This window comes from Puntigrus tetrazona, chromosome 4, assembly GCF_018831695.1.
Source record: "Puntigrus tetrazona isolate hp1 chromosome 4, ASM1883169v1, whole genome shotgun sequence".
Taxonomy (NCBI): Eukaryota; Metazoa; Chordata; class Actinopteri; order Cypriniformes; family Cyprinidae; genus Puntigrus; species Puntigrus tetrazona.
Genome location: NC_056702.1, coordinates 8,602,817 through 8,627,137, shown reverse-complemented (window position 1 = coordinate 8,627,137; position 24,321 = coordinate 8,602,817). Strand labels below are relative to the sequence as shown.

The 24,321-nt window shown below is 41.0% G+C and overlaps 1 protein-coding gene across 9 annotated transcripts in view; it reads left to right on the top strand.

The window, feature by feature from the left end:
* The window catches only part of sox5 (SRY-box transcription factor 5), a 173,784-nt gene that overhangs the window by 125,697 nt on the left and 23,766 nt on the right, over window positions 1-24,321 (top strand). For 6 of the 9 annotated variants that reach the window (XM_043236838.1, XM_043236837.1, XM_043236836.1 and 3 more), the window contains 4 exons: window positions 11,871-11,957; window positions 15,188-15,360; window positions 16,676-16,744; window positions 24,169-24,295. In XM_043236838.1, the coding sequence (XP_043092773.1) occupies window positions 11,871-11,957; window positions 15,188-15,360; window positions 16,676-16,744; window positions 24,169-24,295 (456 nt within the window). The remainder of the gene's footprint in view (window positions 1-11,870; window positions 11,958-15,187; window positions 15,361-16,675; window positions 16,745-24,168; window positions 24,296-24,321) is intronic. The other 3 variants (XM_043236835.1, XM_043236843.1, XM_043236842.1) reach the window with 3 other exon arrangements.

Below are 24,321 nucleotides of genomic sequence, written 5' to 3'. Positions count from 1 at the left end.
TCGCAACTTTTAAAAACTGAGCGAGCTCTATAAAATATCACTCTCCCCTCTCTTTGATCATGCTTTAGTGGATAGAGAGCTTTCTGAATCTCCTACGCGTGAGAGTCCATCACAGCGCTTTTTTTCCCTCCTCAATCGCGCTGGTGACTTTTTCAAACACTGTGTGTGTGATTTTTGTAAAGGGAATCGAGGCAAGAGGAAATATGGCAATAGCAGGCATATGCATATGGTTGAACCACTCGGTTTTGGCGTGCTGTTGCATTGTGGGTAATTGCGCGTCAGCGGTTTTGGTTATTTTGATGTGGCGTTTCACATGACTAGCAGCAACTCGCAAATCTCTTCTTCATATCCATTACACGCCCTTGTAAATCTAAATCTAAATCCATTCTCTCCTTTTCTAACACACATACATGGACTTGCTTGAGCCTCAGCAGGGTTAAAAAGGGATATGTAAAGTAAATTACAAAGCAGATTTAGGTGTATTTGCTTGGGTTGGAGTATATTAGAACAAACAGTGGATGTGCACAGGCCAAATGTCAGGGGCCGCGTACACACTCGCTCTCCCACACGCAACATGTGCAGAGCACACACTCGCACAAAAGTCTTCGGCAAAGGTAAACACGCAGAAGTCAGTCTGTCTGGACATTTTGCAGTTGAAGTTTGAATTCACGCCAGAAACAAGCACGCAAACTTTATTGAGTAACGCACTGCAAGTGTACACTTGCATGTTTATTTCTTTTGGTCAGCTTGATTACGTAGAAAACTGCTAAGATGAGTTCAGATTTCAGAAACATTGTGAATTTGACTATGGTTAAGGGTTTAGGTTAGGTTGAGTTGGTAGCTTTTTATGTAGGCTTAAGTGGTTTGAGAAAAATGTCATGTTTTATATCCAGGCTGCTGGTTATAAAGGTTAACAGCTTAGCTAACATTTTCTAAGTAAAATTCTATTCCACAGCTGAGCCTGACAGTAGTTTGCCTTCCAAATTCTTGCTGTTGTGCCCATTGTTACAATGCTAAGGCTGAACTTGCATTGTATTATAAATTGCAATGCATTTCAACTGTCAGAAGCATTTGCATTCACATGCGTGAGTAGGCAGTTGCAGGGGTTTAAAGTCTCAGTTCTTTTTATCTGTATTGTTGTGTACAAAAAAAATGTATGGTGGGGACTCTGTTCGTCAGCTGTTGATTGAATGGAGGCAGATCTGACTGTAAGAAACAATTGGGTTTTAAGCAGATTAAACTGATTGTCCGCAACAACGGAGTTATAACATTTCGATGAAATGAATAAATGGAAATGCACAGATGGATTTTTCACAGTAAGACCAAATGTATGAATTTGGAAAATAAGTGAATTTCCATTTTATGTCAAATTCAATGACCAACTAAGACTTAACCCCTGGGGATTGTAAACACAACATACACTTAATTATTGACTCTCCATCACGTACTGCACACCCCCTCCGCTTCCTGGTTTTGAGGCCAGTAGTGGACACCAGTGAGTGAATGAAGCTCCGGTAGGGGGTCTTTGAACACGAGGGGGAAGCTCAGAATTAACCCCAGCAGTCCTGCGGTCAGGCAGCGCACTTTGAAATGAAGCAATCTGTCTCCGTTGAGCGGCCCTAGGTCAGCACCCTTCGGCCTGCCAGAAAATAGGCCCTTTATTTAAGCCAGATGTTCAGAAACAAGCAAGGCGGATCCCAATCCTCCCTCTTTGCCTTCATGTGTGTCTCTCTTTCTGCCTTGCTTTGCTTTTGGACTCCTTCCTATTCCGCCACTTTTTTTTTTTTTTTTTTTGATCCCTCCCTCCGCCCCTTCTCCCGTCCCATGGTGGCGAAGCACCCAGCTCACTTCTCTGGGAGTGCGAGCTCTAACGTGGCTGTGCGCCCGAGCCTGATCCCCTGCCTGGACGTGGGGACCGCTGGAAGACTGAACAGGTGTTCTCCACTTTTTGATTTCAGTGCATTTGAATTAATCCTGTCAGCTCAGCTGTTAAAACAACTGTCACCCCCAGCTGCTAGTCATTTTAGGCTGGATCTGACACACTCCGCCAGTCTACGGCAGTCGCCGATGACATACACACACTCTCACCGTCTGTTCCCTGGCCCATTGTCACGGCCACAAAGCTCTGTGTGCACGCACGTACGCATATGCACAAAGGAAACACCTCGGCACATCAGCATAGTTAAAAGCAAAATGAAACCGAATGTTAAAACATTGGTTATAATATAAAGAACTGATTTTTGCTTTGGAAGCAGTGTTCACATTGAGCTTTGTAACGCAGGTTATATAGCCTGATGAGATTATTATCTAGCCATAAACCCTCATAGTGCACATTATTACCTTGATTATTTCCCATAGTACTGCTGATTTGCACCTGTCTGCACAAACACATTTAAATGTATATATGCACATTTACAAAGATAAATATATATTTAATTATTGTCATCTGAATGCTAATGCTCTGCTTCCTATCCCATCTTCACCTCTTCTCACCCTCCTCTCCTCAGAGGTGCTGTGTTTTTAGAGAGTGTTGTTCCTGTCATTCGTTTGGATCTTTTTCAACCTCCTTTTCTTTCATCCGGATTCACATAGCCCTCAGTTAGATACAGGTTACACATTCTGGCAAATATTTCTCACACATTTAAATATCTGTTTACTTCTTTTTAATGCCAAGAGCACAGAAAAACGCTGTGGGTTAATTACTGGTGCATGATAAATGGTTGATCGAGGGAGTGTTCTGAAACTTGGGCTGTTTAGTTTTGCCCTGCCTTCTCTTTTTCGTGCATTACAAGTCGAGAGGGAATACATTTGTTTCGCAAAAAAAAGAAAAATTCAGGTGTATGAGGAAATGTAGGATTCATTAGCTTCATTTAGGGCCAGCGCTCCAACCTAAGTGTGTCAGGTTTTCAGCGTTTTTAAGTGATGAATTCTCTTTCAGAGGGCCGGGCCACGTGCTAATCTCCTCGTAAGGCTGTTCTCACCTTTGAGAGAGAAAGAGATAGATGGAACAGAGAGCACAAATAAGCGCTCTTGCACAATAGAATGTATAGTTTGTCATGTGTTTATATTTGCTTACAGGCTTATGACGTTTCGGGGACTTTGAACCCCAGTGTGCACACAGCGGCAAGACAACAGAGGGAGGTTTAGCACCCACTCCTTTGTTGTTTCTTCACAGATAAACCTCTCCATAGTTCTTTTTCGTGCATTACAGTAGTTTCTTTCAACCTTTTTTTTTTTGTCGTGTGTCTCCCTTAGACCCATCAGAAAAGCTCAAGCATTTCTTTCATTGTTGGTTTTGTAACTTATACTGAATATTTAGCAATCTGTAATATTCCTCTCAAACTAAAGAAACAGTCTGTTTTCTAATGATTAGAAATTAGAAAAATATGTGAGTGTGGATACAACTTAAATACATATACACTATCACTAGATTTCTTTTTTTTTATCATGCTCACCAAGGCAGTGTTTGATCAGAACAGTAATATTTTGAATCTGTTTTACTTTATTATTATATTTTTTTAATGTATTCATTTAATTGTATTATTTATTTATTTACATTTTTTCTATCCTAATATTTTTAAAATGTAGTCTGAAGTTGAATTTTCAGTAGCCATTACTTCAAATATTATTTTAAAATGCTGATGAAGACACATTTAATATAATTATCATTGTTGAAAATAGCTAGACTGCTTAATATTTTTGTGTAAACCACTATGCTTCCTTTTTTTGAAAGATTTAAAAAAAAAACTGAATAAAATTTAGAAAGATCAGCGTTTATATGTAATCTTTTGCAGTATTATAAATGTCTTTACTGTCATTTATTATCAATTTAATGCATCATTGCTGACTAAAAGTATTTCAACTGTAATAATTGTGCTTTTGATTATTTTCATAATTTCAAAAGCTAATGCTTTTAATTATTCCAAAAAATCTAGATGTATTTGTTTAACACCGAAAAATATTCCAGTACCCCCAGGTTGGAAATATCTGCATTAAAGTGTGTTTCTCTTTGGGCACTGTTGGGTACATTTTGTTTCTTCTAACAGATGGGATAGTGTGCATATTTGTAACTATATTTGAGGACCTCTAAAGTGCCGCGTTCCAGTGCATTTAATATGTTAACATTATTATGAGTGTACTGTACAGTCCGGCACAGTACGTGTTTAAATAAATGAATTAAGATGAAACAGACCGCCTTGTGCTGTCCCGTACCCCTGCTGGTGACTAACCAATGGAAATATAGCTTATAAGTGGGGCATTATTCCCATGACCAACCTTATCAAGCAATCAAAGTTTTAACTTGAAAGCATGTGAATTTATCGCCATCCCCCGCCCTGTCCACCTCCCCTCTTCCTGTCCTACAGATGAAGAGAAAGAAGGAATCGAGTCGAGGGATGTGCAGGGGCCTGGCTGGCTTTGGCCGGGCATGGGCAGCTTCTTAGGAGCTGTTAACAATCACCTAATGGCTCTCACATGGCTACCAGTATCTGGGAGCAATGGAGCCCAAACAATGCTGGCCATTCTTACAGCGAGAGCATTTTAACCTCCCCAGGCACACAGAGACAACAGCAACGATTAAATGCAGTGTAAATCCGGAATGCATTGGGGGGGAAAACATGCCTTTAGATTCCCTACTTCCTGTTTGCACAAGTCAGATTCATTTTTCCGGGCCGATTTGCTTATTGATAAGTATGTGTCCGTGCCTCATCAGAAATAAAGGCTGTTTGTGAATACTTCACAAATTCCGAAATGGAAAAACAATGTGAAGACAAGAGGAAGTGAATTGTAATATGGGTAATAACTGTTTTCGTCTGCCAGGGGCAGTTTGTTATGACAAGAGGTTAAAATGGAGACTTCTGAGTGGGTCTGCCTTGTGTGTGTGTGTGTGTGTGTGTGTTTATTTGCCTCCAAAATGCAAAGCAGCATTATCATGTCAGCATAGTCTGCCTGTGTGTATGACAGGCCTGTGACAGCTGCTTTCTGAAAGCCACAGTACACTTCAACGTGACATACAGCAATTGTGATTTTAACAGACACCGCGGCCTCTGCCGTGTGCTTTGACAAATTTTATATATTTATTTTGTTGCTTATTTATTTATTTTCAACCGTGCATGTCAATACGTTTCAGTCCGTGTGATGTTGACTTTGCAAGAGCAAGTGTTTGCAACCGTACGTGTGTGTCTGTTGCCTCAGTCCAAAGCTTTTTTTTTTTTTTTCCCTGCTGTCCCGCAGTTAATGCATCAGAGACTCGGACGAACACGTTGTATTCTTTTGTTGTCATTTTAAAGTGATGTAATGAAAGCGGGTGGCGGCAGGGCCCCGGGGCTATGACAGCTCTCTGCTGACTGGGCTGCTCGCGAGACGCACTGAAGAGGGGTTATTGCCACGAGACAGATTGAAAGTGTCATTTTCCATTATAGAGCACACGGAGGAAGCACAAATATGCCCTGGCCTACTTTAACAGGATGCCTTTGACAAGAGAAATGTGTGTGCTTGGAGGAGAGGGGAGCCCTGAGCCCAGCTTAACCCTTTCTTCTGACACCACAGCACAAGAAATCTAGCAGATGATCTACTGATAATGATTACTTTGTCTTTCTTCAGTTCAACACAAGATATTTGTCCTGTACATTGAAAGTACCTGCATACTATATTTCAGACCAAAGTGTTTTCAAACATCGCACAGTTCTTTTCTTTTAGCGTTTAAGTGTTTTGAGATGTTCTCTTGTTCAGACTAATTCACTTAGCCTGCAATTTAAAGCAAACAACAGCCAGGATCTCCGCATATGGAATATAAAAAGGCTTATTTTATCTGGATGCGTGCATGTTAATTAATTTCTACATGTATGTAAAATGCCATATATGTGTGCGTGTGTGTGTGTGTGTGTGTGTGTGTGCGTATCAGTAGCGTGGCTGATACTCAGATGTACGGCAGCCAGATTTGAAGTCTTGGACGTCCTCAGAGAACGTCTTAATTTTCTCAGACTTTCTCACACGTCGTGATGGTTTTGCTCACATTCTTCTTCACAATGTCATGCCCTCCACGCAGTTATTTCAATCTGGCAGTGTAAATTTGGCACCGCGCGAGAGGTGCCAGAATAAATTTGGCGGGAGTTTTGGTTCAAATCAAATTGGACATAAGCACCCACAACACCATCTGTCAGAGAAGGATTGCAGATATGTGAAGGGCACAATTCCGTCAGAGATAAACGACTTTTTCAATTTGTAAATCTCACCCTGCAACTTTAGTTGGGAATTATTTTCTATTAATTTATGGAAAATTGATTTATCGTCATCTAAGTGAGGACTAGAGCTGAAGAGCACACTTTGCAGCACTCGTGGGACTTCGTTTGTATCACGCCGAGGAACACACTGTAAATGTAGTTCACACTCAGGCTTTTCAAAAAAACATTCTATCAAATTCAATCAAGCATTCAACGACAAAATGTTCATAAAACTATTTTTATGCTCATTCAGTACATCTGTTTATGTGCTGTACAAATGGTTTGGCAAACAATTTACGATTTACAAAAATTTCATTAAAGTCTTAGAGGCCTAACTATATATAGTTCTGTTTGCCCATGATGTCAAAATGTCTTTTTTTACTATCCAAAAAAACTGTCCAGATGGAGAACAAACAGGGTATTTTTCCAGCCAAGGTGTTTTTCTTTTAATATTTTGTATTAGAAAAATTGTCCCTGTTGCCCTGGTGACTGCTTTGAATATAAAGGGTGTTTAACATCCTGACCTTTAGCTTCGGCTTTGCTCTTTCCGCTGACTCCACACGCTTTACACGTTACGACTTCACACAAAATCTCACCTTATCTCACTCCATCGCGCTGTCCCTCCAGTTTCTCTTTTTTTCTTTTTGCTTGTGTCACCTCTCTGAGACAAGAACGTTTTTTGAGCGAAAAGAAGAAAGACATTCTCTGTGTGTGTGTGTGTGTGAATGTTTGTACAGAGTGTTGCTAAGCGTTGCCTTTTCCTCCATCAGCACACATAATTGGGACTTTTAGCTTGAATGGCGGCTTTTGATGAGAGATTTGGTCCGATGTTTTTTTTTTTTTCTTGCTCTGCGCGTTTCTAAACTCACAGTCTCGCAGTGTCTGCCGAGCCGGGAGAAAACACGAGCGACCGCCGATGTTTGAACGTCCTTTAGAAAGAATTTTCAACACGGTCTCTGGGCAAATAACAGCCGTACATAAATTGATCATCAAGGGTGATTATAATCATCTTTTTATTTGACAGGGGAATTCAGGAGCAGAGTTTGCAGAGCGTGTTTGCTTCTGAATCGAACTTCTGCCATTCGCTTTTTAAAATCTCATGAACTTTTTTTTAAGCATGACACCCTAAATGACTACTGATCTGCGCTGCATTAATTGATTACAGTGTTTTAGCCACAAAGGCAGTAATTAATTACTAGTTTCGTGACTGAAACCCATCTGTGGGTGTTTGTATTCACTCCTTTAGAAAGATCTAAGCGCAGCTGGACTCCCGTGTGTGCGTCTCTCGCGTTGGACATATATATACAGCGCTGAACTCAAAGTCTGTGACGATCCTTTCTGTCCAACCTTAGATAAACTAGCTGGGTGCTTGTATAATTGGTTATTCAATCCTGACCTCTGTGGCGACTGGGAGCTGCTGCAGCGTGTTGCTTTCTGCCAAGAGCAGTCAATGTGGAGCCTGTTCTGGTGCTGCGTGCTGGGCCAGGCCCGAGCCAGGGCCTTTCCTGTGAGCCCTCCCCACCCGCGTGAAGCTGGCGCTGGGACACTGGCCCTTTTGTTGTCCACCGTGGGCCTGGCTCTCCTTGTCTCATTCCCCCTCCGTCTCCCCGCTTTTCTCCACTCCTCCAAAACCAACCCCCCGGCCCCTCTTTCTTTTCCGAACAAAACATCTCATTGGCTTTGCAAATATGAGATAATTGGAAAAATGGAGTTGGCCGGGCTGAGTCAGAGCGTTTTGGGCAAAAAATAGCATCGCAACAGCGAGGCATAGAGAAACAGAGTGAGTGATGAAATTGTTTGTGAAGTACGGAGCCCGGGCCGCCCTAAGTTGGATCATGGTGTGTGAAGAATGAAAGTGCGCTTGGTGGTGGCACATCTTGAGCGGTTCTTCCACGCTTATGGGCCAGGTGGCCGGACATCTTGGCTACAGCTCTGCCCAGCTGCTGGAGTCCTCTGGAGCCAATGAACTTTAATAATGCCCCATAATTCACCTATTATTGTCAGATTAACTTCCTCTCCCATGCTGGCATGGCTGGTGTGGTGGTTGTTGAGTTTGTGATCTCATATTCAGTTTACAGATGAGTGTGTGCGACTGAAGTTCTTGTTTGTCAGATCTGTCTGCCGCACATCCTGTTCTAGACACAATCAGAGACATATGACTTGGGAAAGATCAGAATGGTTGCCTGGTCCAGGGTTTTCCACAGTTGGGACAATAAAAAAAAGTTTTATTTTAAATATGAATCACTCTTTTCTTATTAAAATTACAAATATTTTATTAATGCTATTATTCTTATTATATTTGAATGTTTCCAACCGCTGTCACCTATGACTTGCTCATTATTTTTGCACTATTTTACTTACTGCCTAGGAACAAAATGTCTGATTTCAGGCATTAAAGCAAACATTCTCTTTCAATCATGTTATGTCTAATTGAAATACATCTTGGCACCCTCGCTCCTTCTCTCATACACACCCTTGCTGTGTGTTTTTCCAGGAGTCACACTGTTCTCTTTCCATTGTACCCCTCAGGCAGTGCTAGTCCCACCAAAAATGTGCTCCCCACCTCGTAAGGGCGCATACGTAGGGTTCCACCCAGCTGCCACAAACAAGACCCCTTTACACTAATGCATACAAGCTGTGCTGCCGTATTGGGAATATACTAATGGAAGCAGTCCCAAAGTTTCTGCCCTCTCTCACTTTTTTCTCTCATTCTCTGCACATTTTTTAATGCTGATAACCTATTCACATAGCAAATATTGAATTTAAACCTGCAGTTAATATGTTTATCTTTTATCTTTATAGAACATTTTATAGCTAGAAGTCTGCTCGTTCAGTTTTTTTTAGATGGCTTTCTTTTAAATATGTAATGTATTCTAAGCATAATGTGACACTAAGTGGAGTATATTTTTTGTGGAGTATAAGTTTTGAGAGAAATTCTCAGTTCTTTAAAAACCTTAATCCATTAAATTTCATTGCTATGTATAAGAAACAACAGAGATATTAAAAGAGATCTTATTTGTGGTTTTCAGTAAACTACATTCAAATACAAGATTTTATTATCAGTGTACTTGCATGATACAAAGTTGCAGGTAAGTGTCGATTCTAGCAATATTAAACTCCAGCATATGTTGAAGCGTCATATTGCAAATTGAAAAAACTAAAAGCAACATCACAGGCTTAAGTGAGAAGTGCTTCTGTCAAAGGGCACCGCAACAGTCCTTTTCTTCCCAAGCCATAAGAGAGTATGAAGAACGAGATCAAGACAGGGGAGCTGCCATGAAAGACAGATACATCAGCATATCTGCTTCCTTCTCCGTCCATTTTGCAGTAAACGATTGCGCAGATCCCTGCTGCGGGCTGTCACATAAAAGAGGGCTTTCTATTTTTATTAATAGTTAAAGTGAAGGAGCTGTCAGCAGGGACAATAGCGGCCATGTTAATAAATAAAAATAATAACTATTACAGTGCTGTGGTGAGAGAGGGAGAAAGTGACATACTCAGACAGAAAGAGAGAGAGAGCAGGCAGGGGGGATAGACGGAGTGGCCATTTGTTGAAACCTTTCGCTTGTCAAAGCTCTCGGGCTTAAAAGCCTCTGTCATTGTTACGCACAGATGCCAGAATAGAGGAGAGAGAGAGAGAGAGAGCCGAGGGCTAATAACACCTGTTGGGGTGACAGTGAGACAGCTGTCAGTAGAAACAGCAGCAGTGAAGGTGATTGGCTGAACGTGGAGGGAGTGTGTCCATAAACCAAAGGCTGTGTGTTTTACAGACTGAAACTGTCAAACTTTGAAGTCCAGAGGCGAGACCAGGAACGCAAAGGATGTTCAGAAATACTCAAGAGACAAGAATGCGATAAACTTTAAATTGCAGACATGCCACTGAGGAAGTTTGACCACTAATCAGACATTAAATATTTGGCAAGTCTTCTTCTATTTGGCAAGTCTTTGAGTGTAAGTGTGTGCCGCCCACCTGGGGCCTGTACAGTCTCAAAATCAGTCTCAAAGACACAGGTTAGTGCTCAGTGTTTTAACTCCAGCTGAATTGGTAATGGTGCCACCTGGTGTTTTTACTTTGGTGGAGAAGTGTTTCAATGTGTGCGTGTTTGCTTTAAGATGTGCATTTTCATGTTCTTAAGGCTTTAGGGATTAAGATTGAAATGAGATGTTTTTGAAGACACTATTTATCATAAAAATCATATGGTGTCAAACCTTTTGACCTTCAATTGCAATAGTCATGCGTTACTGTTCAAGGTACAGGATGAATAAAAAAAGAAGGCAGGAAATGGAAAAGAAAAGTAAAAGGAAATCATAAGTGAATGTAGATTTCATGTGTATGTGTATTTAAAGTTTTGTCTTATGCTTTTCGAAAATGTAGTTTTTAGCAATTAAAATTACATAAGTGAAATGACAGAAAGATGTTTTCAACGTACGATTTTGGCATACAAAAATATATAGAGCTGAATCCGTGGCATTGCTGTTGCTTTGCTATTTAAGCTACATGGTGAAGAATAATATTGTAAAAAAAAAAGAAAAAAAAGTGAAATAAAGCTGTAATTAATGTAATGTAAAGTGAGTTTGTATGTAGCGTTGTCACAATTAGTTGCAACAAAAAATGAAATGTTTTTATTTGCACAATATTGTTCTGTGCATATGATGTATATACAAATACATATACAGTAAATATTTTGAAAATGTATTTACATATTTCATTGAAATTATTTTATTATTATATATATATATATTTAGTATATAAACATGTATTTTTCAGAAATATATGAATGCATTTGTTTGTATTTATATATACATTGTAAATATACATAGCACACATACATATGTAATCAAAAACGTTTATTTTGGATGCTATTAATCGTTTAACAGCAGTAATATGGAATTTAATCCATGACCTTGCAGTCGCAAGTGTATTGCTTTACTATTTGAGCAACAGGGTGTCGAATGACAAAAAGGATAGAAATTAAACATAAAGGAAAAGGAAATCACAACTGTATTTAAAGTTGTGTGTGTCATTTCCCAACTTACTAAAATACTGACCGCTGTCATTTACCACAAATACATACCTTGTGTTTCTCTTTTACTCTTTGTGTCTCCGTCTTCCTCTCATTTTGTTTCATATCGCAGTTAATTGTTGTGATGGTGATGCTGGTACGTGTGTGTGTGTGTGTTAGAGAGGAATACAGAGGGGGGTGTTGAGAGTTGTTGTAATTTTCCTCTCTCTCTCTCTCTTGTTTGAGACGTCCGTCCTTGGCAGGTTAGTAATTAGCGTGTGGGGTGGAGGGGTTAGCGGGTCCGCGGGGTGTATTAGAAAAACAAAGCGCACAGCCTCGATAATGTGTCCATTGTACCCGGTGCATTAAGAGCCTCTTTGTGTTAGCTGGAGCATAGGGCTAATGATTGGCTAACAGCAGGTGAGGAAGCCGCTCAACTCTCTCTCTCTCTCTCTCTCTCTCTTTCTCTCTCCTTCTCTCTCCATCCTCTCTTCCTCCTGCCCTACTGTTGGTGCCATTAGAGAGACGGGCCTTTATTACAGCAAATGGACTTTAAATGAGCTATATTGTGATGTTGCCTGCCTGTGGTAATTCTCTTTCTTTCTCTCTCTCTTTCTCTCTCTCTCTCTGTCTATCTCCCCTCCAGAGGCCCCCAGTATTGAGAGGCTGTTGTCTAAGGACTGGAAGGACAAGCTATTGGCCATGGGTTCTGGCAACTTTGGAGAGATCAAAGGTAAAACGAAAGACTTTGTGTCTTCATGTGACCTCAGAGTGTATGCGTGTTGCGCCGGACGGTTGATATACCTGTTGTGTCTCTTTTTTTACGTGATACAAAACCAAAGTATTCGCTGTTTCAATTGGCTGTTGTGTCAGAAGAGCTGGTTTTGCGGTTCTAGATTAGAATAATCACAGTTATAATTGTACGTATCAAATGTCACCCAAGACATCTTCAAGCGCTCCGAAAGCACAGGTATGCTAAACCACCTAGCGCTAGCCTCTTCGCCGGCCCCGGTTAATGATCTGCCGGGATGACTTGCTAAGCAACAGCCTCGCTCATGTTAGCACGGTTAATGATACATCCTGTTAGGTCACTCAGCCGTAGCGGGAACACACTCCACTGTCACTTTAACAAGCCTCCATACACCTTCCTCGCATTAGCGGCGTGTTCGCGAGGCTAACTCGGGAGTACATGTACTTCATTAAGCGACTCAGAAATATTTAATCAAACGAAGCTTGTTCTCGCTCCTGGAGCAGAAAAGGGAGCGCCATTGATCAAGCCGTCGGTGCGGTAACCCTACTGTGTTGACATTTCAGTAAGAGAGCATCCCCGCCACGACCACCGATGACTAGCGGTTGGAAAGGGCCCTCGACACTGTCCCCTCTCTGTGTGTGAATACCCTTTAAGATCAGAAATGGACACACAAGTATATACAAACTAGTAGGTCGTTTTAAATTAGGTGCTGAAAGCATTTAATATTACACGTAAAATGTACTGATAGCAAAGAAGAAGTCAGAGGACTTTTTTTTTGTTAACTAATTAGAAACACTGAATCATTTTGTACTGTATGTTCGCGTTTGGCTTTGCTGAGATGTCTTTGGGAGATGGGTTTTTGGCAAAAGGGCGTTTTGTTCGAAAATGGTAGAAGTTAGCAAAAGTGCTTAAATTGCTCCTAGCAAATTCATTACAAGCAATTTTGCCATTAGCAGGTATTTTCCCTGAAATTAAACCAAGGTTGATAGTTGATCTCAACATATAACAGGGGCTTTTCAGAGTGATACCATAAAATAACCATTTGGAGATTCTTACTGCTTTTTTCTGCTATGAAGAAACTTTTGTCCATGATACACTATAGATGCCAATACGGAACCATTATGGGAAGATGAGAGCTGCATAGTGACATGGTGATACAGAAATATATCGTCTATTTTTGCACAACTGAAGCACTGTATTGACCAGTGTTCAGAACCAGATCTATGCATTTAATAGAACAGATGCATTGTACTTTATGAAGTCGACAAAATATATCGTACAGTAAAGAACTGCCCGTGTTAACCACATAGGAGATGATTACAGTGCAAAAGAGACAGAATGGGAGAAGAAAAGATGGAAAGAAAAGTGGTAATGGACAATAAGAGCCTCGGGCTAAGCTCTTTCTCTCCTTCTCTCCCTCATGTAACACAGCACTGTGCTGCTTTAGGGATTTATCTTTTAAGCCCAGTCATTAATTAGCAGTGAGAGCTGCTTGACAGGTATTACATTGTTACAAATTGGTTAATTACTGTGGTTTGTGACATGAGGCAAGGCAGTAAAGGCAGCCTTAGGATGTTTAGAGAGAGAGGAAACCACTTATTGATCCAAAGCTGAACTTTCAGTAGGCAAGGTAAAAAGCCTTCGGTTGTGATTGATGAGCCTGGCGTGTTTTCTTATGTGTGTGTATAAACACCTTCTGTCAACTCTAGACTTAGGGCATCTAGAGTATATTGTGTCAGAGGTCTATTCACGTTTTAATGAGTGAGTCTTACTGACTGTGCTAGGGACGTGCAAAGCTACAAATGCTCATAAACTAGTCGGTACTGTAGGTATTCTGAATGACACTGTGTAATAATGGTGGTTTGTGGGTATGTCCACCAGCAATGATCAGATGCATTTACTGATGAATTTGGTCAAAAACATCTGGACGGAGTGCATTTTTCGATATAATGTGTTTTTATCAGGCACAACAACAAGTTTTTTGTTTCGTTTTTTTTTTCTGCAGGCCCAGATGGAAAACAAGATTTTTTTGTTTTATTTTTAGCAACCTATTTTTAATGTGTAATAATTTTTTTGTTTAACGTTACAGTTTATTTACAGAAATACATATATTTATGTATTTTATTCGCAGTAATAACTGGAAATTATACTTTATCTCCATGAAAGCTTTGAATTCATCTACACATTTTGTCATTGATTGTCATTGTAATTGATACTAAGATATAAGTTAAGGTTAGAATATTTAATTAATATATATATATATATATATATATATATATATATATATATATATATATATATATATATATATATATATATATATTTTTTTTTATTCAATATAAAAAAATTCTCTAACCCATCCCCTCTGTGAGCAATGGGGTTGTGGAAAGAAAGCGAAAAAGAAAGATTGCTTTGATCCCGCTTTTCTCTGGAAGACTCGTCACTTTTCACACAAGGCCCTCCCTTGTCCCAGGCCGGATCAGATACACACCCTCTTGTGAAAGCTCAGTCTGGGAGCTGTTAAGGGGAGCTGCAGGTTTATTTTTTCAACTGGCTGTCTGTGACAGTTGCCTTTATTGTGCATTGTTGAGTGTGTGTGTGTGTGTGTGTGTGTGTTTGTGAAGGGGTTACAAATGGAGCCTACTCTCACCTTCCTGCCAGGGCAAAGGGTCAGGTCAGCTGCTATGACTCCCTTCTTTCTCTAGCTTTCTTCATCATCTGTTTTTCCCTGGTGAGGAATGTGGCCCCTCAGAAGGTAGAGACCGAGAACAATGGGGGATTGTGGGGCCGTGCAGACGTGTGTCTGTGTGTGTGTGTGTTTTAACACAGATATATGACCTCAGACGCACAACTGCACACACATGAACTCATTAACAGACATGTGCTCATTTGGGCATTTGAACGCTTTAGGGGTTTAGCGTGCACACAAACACACACACATTGTTTGATTGGTGGTAGTCTGGGGTAATACAACAGTGCAACGACATCCTGTCGAGTGATTTAGTCTTCCCCTCATGCCGTCTGCTCTGGGGCTGCTCGTATGTCAGAGCGCTCTCAGCTTTAGCCCAGGTCGGAGGTCAGCTCATGCTAAATGTGTAGCGACGGCAAGGTAAACACTAGGGCGATAGCACATCTCAGGAGGAGCACATCTGGGTACAAGGCTTCCTCGACTAGTTCTTTGACCCTTGGCCTGTGCCCTTTAACCCCTGCAGGCACCCCGGACAGCCTGGCAGAGAAAGAGCGCCAGCTGATGGGGATGATCACGCAGCTCAGCAGTCTGAGAGAGCAGCTACTGGCCGCCCATGAGGAGCAGAAGAAACTGGCCGCTTCGCAGATCGAAAAACAGCGCCAGCAAATGGAGTTAGCCAAACAGCAACAGGACCAGGTTAGGACTTATTCACCGTGTCTTACCATGCATGTGCCATGTTTTTCTTTTTCTTTAGTTATTTCATATCTGATCCTAACTAGTTTTTTTTTTTTTCAATGGCTGAAGCCAATAACAATATCCGGATGGCAGGATAGGCTAATATAATGTTGATATATATGAAGTAATTTCACTGATAACAAATGCAGTTTACACATATCTAGATATTAAATAAACCTGCAAGTTCTAACCAGGTACAATGCAACGCGCTTAGTGTTACACACAATGAAATCTCATCAGGCAAAAACTCCTGCCCGACCTAGCTGTGTATTAATCAATAAATGTGTTCTGATAGGCTGTAATTTAGTCACTTTACAAAGCATTTTACTGTTAGAAAGGACAGAAAATAATCAATCTGATATTTGAAGCTTAAGTAGAAAACATTTTCAAAATTGACTCTTCTCAATGGGTTAAGGAAGCCTTGTATATTAGGCTTGTTCCAGGTTCCCTCAACCCCGATAGTTTCTTTAAAGGGGGAATTTACTAATTGTTTTTTAAACATTGTACTGTTTTTTTATGGTTAATGTTACTTTAAATTGAATATAAAGACAAAACTTTTCCTAAAGGGGTTTTCCAATAATGTCTTCATGTTAATTAGAGCACCATTGCTAAAATATACAAACAAAACCAAATTAGCAAACGATAAACTGGCCAGCCTCACTAATAATATAGTTGGATGACCAGTAAATGAATCATCCATTGTGACCCATTCCTTTCTATCATGTCTGATTAGGACACAGCGTTATTGTGATGAACATTTAAATAGTGCAGAACACAGAACAGTGTTATCAGTGAGCGAGTGTATGTGTGTTGAGGAGAGGTATGGGTGTGTAACATAACTAACGTTTTCCACTTTTAACTACATTCACAAAGAAACCTTCTGTTCTCTCCATCCCCCTAGTGTGTGTGTGTGTGTGTAACATTCAGGTCCCCTCCAGCATGCAGGCAGGAGTCTAAAGGTGTTTGCATACAGAAGAGTGTGCTTTAGCTTTGTTGTGTGTATAGTTGCTTCTGGGGAGCTCAGTTTTACAAAAGAAAACAGATCAGTATTAACACATATGCTAACACACCTCTGTACACAAACACGCACAACGCTCCAGGACTGGGTGCCACTCCTTGGTAAATATGTATGAAATACAAAAGCACACCCAAGAGCTTCAAACACACAGTTTACCGTCACTCTACAAACATGTGACCCCCTATCTGCACAAATAATGTTCTCTCTTTTTGAAAACCAACTTGACATATCTGACAGTTTGACATGTTCTGTCCACAGATTGCACGACAACAGCAGCAACTTCTGCAGCAACAACACAAAATCAACCTCCTGCAGCAACAGATCCAGGTGAGTCTTCATATAGATGTGCCATGTCCACTTGTAGGCTTGTATACATGTTTTGCGTTTATGCTTTTGAAGGGGTATGTTTGTGAGATGTCACAATGTGAGTGACTTGTCACCGTGACCATGGGGTTTCATGACAATCAAACGTTGTTGTCCACCAATCAGCAATCAACCACCCCCCTCAACCAATCATTAACGAGCATCAGCGCTGGTATCCAGAGTCCATGCTCATAGTCCTTTTGTAGAACAATGGAAATTTAGCTACAGACACAAAACAAAGCAACATTATGATGGAATATCGTACTTCTAATTTTAAGGCAATACGTAATGTATCGCGACAACCTCAGCTGAAAGGAATCATTGGAACTGACAGATTTAAGACACTTTAATTAAAACACAAACAAAAGTATCCCATGCACTTAAAATAGCATAGATGTGAAAAGGATTTTTTGAAAGGAATTTATAAAGTTACATGGCATGAGGTCATAGCTACCTAAAAGAAATTGTTAACTGTTTAAAACTAACTTTACATAGAGTATAGCATGCATTATGCAGGACAAAACGCTTGAATTTAACTTCCCAAAAGTATTGGATGTCAGCTACTCGCTCTTTGTGTGGTCCACATCGGAGCTGCCTATGAAGAGCAAATCACGTTTTAAATCACTTATGAGATTCCATTTCAGTTAATATGCTGCTTTAAAAGATAGCTGGATAATAGACAGGCAGCTCAATAAGGTTTTAAAAATGGTGTATATTTAGACATAGCAATCATGCAAACTATGATTTAAATGAATCTTTTGAAAAAATGTGTCAGGAATGCCCTAATGGCCAGTAAAGGAGCTTGTAGAAACCTAAACACAGACACTTTTTGATGGGTTTGTCCCAGCTGACTTACGCATAGGGCAGAGAGACACTGGCCTGCTTTGTGTGTGCAGGTGTGAAGCGAATAAAGGCTTTGTGTGCAAGAGGAGATGAGATGAGTCTAATTTGGTTGATAAAATGAGACTTAGCCTTGAGAGGGACTCCGGCAGTTTTGGCCAGGAAGCCACATCACACTGAGACTATTCACACACACACACACAGATCACTCCCGTCCGCTGGACCCCTGCCATTCTGTTTTAGTGCCTGACTGTGTGTTGCAGCTGTGTCTGTTTGTGTGTGCATGTTCATACTACACAGCTTAGCCTGAACATGTGTATGTGAGACTTATCTGTGTCTATTTCAAAATCCGCATCAGCTCATGTCTGTATGTGTGTCAGTAGCAGCTGTGTGTGCGTCAGTCCCCAAAACACGTCCGCTTGGGTTTCTCTAGCCCGTCGCTCACAGAAACAAAGCCTCTTTTTCCCATGACTTTGCAACCTTTTCCCAAACAAGCACTTCTCCATTCAGCCCAGTGGAACAATAGTTTCTCACAGTCAACACGGAGGCGGCGGAGGGGGGCGAGAGGAGGAGACCCTTGTTATGGGCCAATCATATATTAGCCCTAAATCACCTCCTTAAAAACACACATTTGACTTGTGTCTAACACACAGGCCGCTAACATACTGTGAGCAAACACTTGCGTCAGAGACAAATATAGCAGTCCTGAACTTTTAGAGTTTAATACAAGATGTTACTGAGGTCAAAAGCCAAATTCCACTTCCAAAAGAAGGAAAATAAGCTTTAGAGTCAACACGAAGTGAAAAGTGACCCTATTTACCTTTTTAATAAATGTTCCTGGTCTTATTTTTAACCGCTTTTTCAGTATATGTATTTTAAAACAACAACAAACATTTTTTGTGGCTTTCTTTTTAGTAACATTTTTTCTCATCCAACAGTCTGATTTACTCAGATACGAGTCACATTAAAGTCGTCGTGTTAACTTTAAATTGTAGCGCTTTTAAAACTCCTTGAAGAGTTACTTCTCTCCAGAAATACGCACAGTTAACACATATATCCCTCTCAGTGTGGGGCCACTTCTTTAGGCTCTTGGGGGTAACGTGCATACACACTTTTTCTTTCGTATTAAAGCTGTCTCTGCTCTGGACCCCTGACAGTTATCCTACCAGGAACACAGGCTCCTGGATGAAAGAATACACCTGCCGAGAAGCTTGAGGCACACATGCATGACATGCAGGATACATATAATGCATTTCCATGCTTAACGAGAGGCGTAATGTTGAGAAAGACCTGTGGGCGCTGTGGCTAGGAGCTGCCCACTGGTACAACCTCCTCCTGTGCGCCGCTGTACTGTAACACTTTCCTGCTGTCTGTTCGCTTTTCTCTCATTAGCAGCCTTCTTTCAGCACACCTCCTCCGGCTCTGCAGGGCGTCGCGCTGGTGTTAGAAAATTTTCGCTACCCAGCGCAGGGGCCGAGGTGAGGCTCCTCCGCTGTCAATGTGGCAGTTAACACAAGTAGCCAGACCTCCCATGAGGAGCTGTTTGCGCTGGCTAATTTGACGTTGAACGTCAGCCATTTAGCACAACAGCATTAGCCGCGGCTAAAGACACAAGCACTGTTGTCGCATATTTCTGCTAACTAACTAGTTTAAGTGATCAGACACGGTGGCGACAGAAACCGGTGGCTGCTTATAAAACACATATTAGAGTCAACCTACATTTCACAAAAACTAACCTAATAAAGGGCTTCCACGGCAGTAGCTTATACATGTCAAACACAGCATGATCGCTTCCTAACTCAATCAGACTCATTTGCTGAGCGTCAGTGCCTCCTTGAGATTGTAAATTCATTTTCCCACGGAATGGGAGTTAAAAAGAAGGTTGAAGAGGAAAAAAAGACAACAGTACGTTAGCGCATCAGAGTTAGGCCAGGTCCTGTGCACAGGAGCGGCTAACCCAATTGGCTGTGTAATTGTTTAATTTGTCTCATTACACCTAAATGAATGTAATTGGTGTTTTTCCTGCATGAAGTGGCCGCACTGGTTGTGTGAACTGGGCTTTGTGCAGCACTGCGGATGACGGTGGGGGAGTCTCTCAACACATGTTCTCAATTGATATGAGCACTGACTTTATATTATTAAAAATATTTTAGGAGCCGTTTAAGATTTTCTAAAGATAAAGTATGTCATTTCTGCACAATTATCATTATCAGTTGTTTATTATAATAGCAGTATTACATTAGTGTGTCAGGTTTTCAGGATAGCCAGAATAATTAATTGGAATTGTAATAGCAAAATTGCATGTTCAACCTATATCTTTGTGGTGACCCTAAAATACAAAATTTTGGACAGGTGAAAAGGGTGTGTGTGTGTGTGGGTATGTTCAGTTTTCCTGGAAAGAAAACAGCTAAGGAGAGAGTGTGATAGACAGACAGTCTAACATTCTCATTCAACTTTTATTTGTAAAGATTCAGGCCACAGGATCAACAAGACATTGAGTGAGGAAGAGAAGGTGAGAGAATAATGAAGGAAATTCAGTCTTAAAAGAAGGCATGCGCAAAAAATTCGACCAAAGTGCTATATGTACAACAAGGAAGCCAAAAGGAGGGAAATTAGCAGATACAAAGTGTTATACGTGTCCATTTCCACCTCTACTTCCTCTCCAAGTGCAGAACAACTGTGTGTTACCTAAGCGACTGGCCCTGAGCAGCATATAACAGCCTGGTGTGTGCCCGTGTATGCGTGTCTTGGTGTGTTTGAGTGTGTGGGGAAGGCTTCTCTCAGCCCGGTGGTTGGCAGCTAATGGGAGCTATTTGAGGAAGGACACACAGGCAGAGGAGCAGATGGGCGCTGCGTTATGCCCACCTACAGCGGGCGGCTGACGCACCTCCTGCACTCACACCTAATGGGGGCCTAATAAAAGGCTGGCTGTGCAGACACAGGCTCGCCACTCAATTTCATTAGCCGCTAATCAGCCAAAGGTGCCCTTGGCTCACGGAAAAGGACCGTTCATTGGAAAAAAAATGAGAGGCATACTTGGAAAAAAAGAACGAAGGGCATGAGTGAGAAAATGGACATGCGTTTGCAATTGGAAAGAGCAGGGTTGTTGTTTTGGTGGGGTTCGAAAATGCCACATTTATCTGGAAGGTGCAGTCAGGCATGGAAAAGAGAGATCAAGTATCAGTCATGTGATCGCAATGCAAGTCTTTATTGGTCTAGACTTTGATCAGGTTCCAACTGTTTTTTTTTTTTTTTTTTCATAGAATATTTGACTTTTAAGGTTACATATAAAAAAACAAATCTACTGTAAGAGCTGAGATTAGCTAATAATTTCCAAAGGTTCTTGTCTATAACTACACCACACATAATCTGTGAGTCAAGTAAACTCTGCCTTCAATTCAACAATAAGATGAATCATTGTTACTGTGGAGGACTGTGAAAAGAATTTAGCAGCAAACTTTTGTAAATCATTGTGAATGATGTAATCAAGTAAACATTCCTACATGAACAGGTAACTTTATTGCAATAAATACTTTCTACAATAATTACAACACAATATTTTAATTATTATACTTATTTTTAAAGTTAAATTTGTTATAAGGTAAAACATTCCTACATGCACAGGTAAACTTAAATGAATTTTGTCATTTATCTCAAAGATTGTCAGTTTGTTTGAAATCCCGAAGGATTTGAAAATGGGAATGAATGAGAAAAATACTTACAGACCCAAACCTGCATAAAGAAGTGGCGACGGGCCCTGATAACACACCCTAAATTGACATCCCACAGTTGTCGTCAAGTAACACTGAATACGAGACAACATTGACAGCTTCCTTTTTCAGCCATTAGTGTTTAACCAGGTGTATAATAAGCTGAGACATTTAATAAAGAGTCTCAGGAAGCATATCCATGTATGCAAAAGCAGACTGTCCGCACATGTTTGTTTGAGCGTGTGCGTAATTTCGATTGTATCCACCAGGGACAGTCCTTTTGTACTGACGCCTGCACCAGACTGGCAGTCATCGCAGGCACTCTGTAAAAGTTAATGGCCTATGCCCACGTCCACGGGGCTAATATTAAGTGCCAGTCTGCAAGTACAGTGCGTGTGTGCTAACGCTGCTATCCAGGCGCAAATTAATTATTAGTTATATGGCTATGTGTCCCCTCTTCAGCGCGAGGTCACTGAGGCCCGCCTTTAATTGCCGGAGCATATGGCTGGAAACAGATTTTAGCGGTGGGACTCGTTCTTAACCACCGTTCTTGCGCGCATTCTCAGATGTGAGCCATATTGTCAATGCTGGCAGCTATTGTTTCACTCATTTACTTCTTAGAGCAAATTACTCCCTAATAATAGCTCTACCTTAGAGTTTTTCTCTCCTCCGTGCCAGCAAACCTGTTCACACTGCATATGTTAATTATCTGCACATCTTCATTATGTTCAAAAAGCTTTAGGTTCAAGCTGTGCCGCCTGGCGAGAGGCTCTGACTCAGTTTGGTGCCAACTTTCCACTTTTTCCCTTTCCGTTTGTTTCTTTCAACATTTTTTTTCTTTCTTGCTCTCTTTCCCTGTCTATCTCTCTCTCTTTTCATATCAACTATGAAAGTTGCAAAGTTGCCACTCTCTTCTTATCCTTGAAAGGTTTTTTACCCGTTTCTTTTTTGCCGTCAAATTTTCTTAATGCTGATTAGGCTGGGTTTAAGGTTCTAGCTTTTTGTATGTTTTATGTATAAATATATAAACAGTTGCAGTTATCAATCATGGAGCAAGCTTATAGAACTAGTTTACTAAGGGCGTTTTTGTCTCATTTGACATTTATTAGTTGTAAAACCCAATTCCGAACAGGACCAATTCCTCCTCTATTTAAAAAAAAAAAATAATAATAATTGAAAGGCCTTACAAGTAAGCCATTCTTCTGACCAGAGAGTTCAAGGAGCCAGTATGGAATTCCACAGCCAGCTGTTAGCTGATTAATAGAGCTTTACAGAGCTTGCAGCTGGGGTTGACACTTTTGTTGTAAGGTTTCTGAAATATTCTGCAGTTTTCATGTACGTTAGACAAGAAGGGATACCTTCTTTTAGTGTTTAGGTGCAACTGAGTATTTCCCTAAACTATTACTAGTTTAACAGCAACCCATCCAGTCTCTACAGTTGAGATACTTTGTTCCAGTCCAAGATTTTTCTTCTTAAGTCATCTTTGTTTCGGCACTCTACTTTTAAACACGTCATGTGTTCCTGGTCCCAGCCAAAGTGAGTGATTCTTTGCAGAAGACGTTAACCATTCAATGCCTTTAATTTAAATCTCCTTTAGGAAGCAACTTTAAAGTTTAGTTCTATTGTTCTCTAATTCATGATGCATGTCAGTTGGATGCATCAAACTGCATTAACTGGCCTGAAAATGTCAATATCAGCCTCACCTACTCTGCGTGGGTAATGCTATTTGCTACATTGATTGAATAGAGAACAGCATGACGGTGTGTTCGAACGCTTTGAGGAGATCCACGAGCCTCTAATTCCATATGCACCCACACACACTTACTTACATGTCTATGCATTTAAGAGAGGAGCGTGTGCTTGTAATTTGCCACAAAACACTCCTTGCTTAAAACCACCGGAGAACACAAACACACACGTGCGCATTGGCTAGAACACGCTACTGTGGCCACAAAGCTGCAGCTCGCGGTGAGGAGACACAGGCAGAACCAGAGGAGCATATGTCCAATTAGGACTGGAAGTTAGAGCTGCACCAGCCCGTGGGGGGTCCTGTCGAAATGCAACAATAAAACGCCACTGCATGCCTCCTGATCTGGGAACAGACGGCCTGCCGTTTGTGGTTAACCAAAATGGAGGAATGATTGCTCTGTGGTAGAAATTTAAAAACCCTCAGCCTCTGTTCATCTTAAGACCCGACTGCTGTGATAAAGCATCTCCTCTGCTCTCCAAGCATGTCACTTTCATATATACAGTATTGTCACTTTTGGAGCTTTTGTGCTTTTCTCGTCAGTGGAACCATCTGTCCTCTTCTTCTTTGGGCCTGTGTGTCTCAAGACTCTTCCTTTGCCAAAGTCTCTGGCTTGTGTTTTTTCTCCTTCCTCCTTTTTTTAATCCTGGAAACCTTGTGAAGTGGTGTGGCGAGTTGCCGAGCATGGTCCTCTGCAGAAATGGAGGCCAGCTGTTGCCAGAGCGTGAAGAAGCTTCTTCACATGACAATAATCAAGGGGACCAACTATCCCAAGAGCCAATCCGTCCACACCTCACTTGTCCTCAGGTGACAGTTGCTGGACAAGCACATTGTTCAAACTCTCCCTAGGAGTAAACTGGCCAGACATAGGGTCAAGCGCCTTGCAGATTATTAGACAGGAAGTCTAACTGAAATATAAAGCAGGGAATTACAAGTCGTTCTGCATTTATAAACCAAAAGTGAAGTGAAATGTCCAATATGGTATTAGTTAGTCAGTAATCAAAACTGCAGATTTTCTTCATAGTAGACCTGTTTTGGCTAGACTCTTTGTTCATGACCAACATCTTAATTGTTTTCTTCTATCTCTTCAGCAGGTCCAGGGTCAGTTGCCTCCACTGATGATACCAGTGTTCCCTCCAGATCAGAGAACTCTGGCGGCCGCTGCAGCACAACAAGGATTTCTACTTCCTCCAGGGTTCAACTACAAACCAGGCTGCAGTGAGTATTAAAGCAGCATTTTAGTG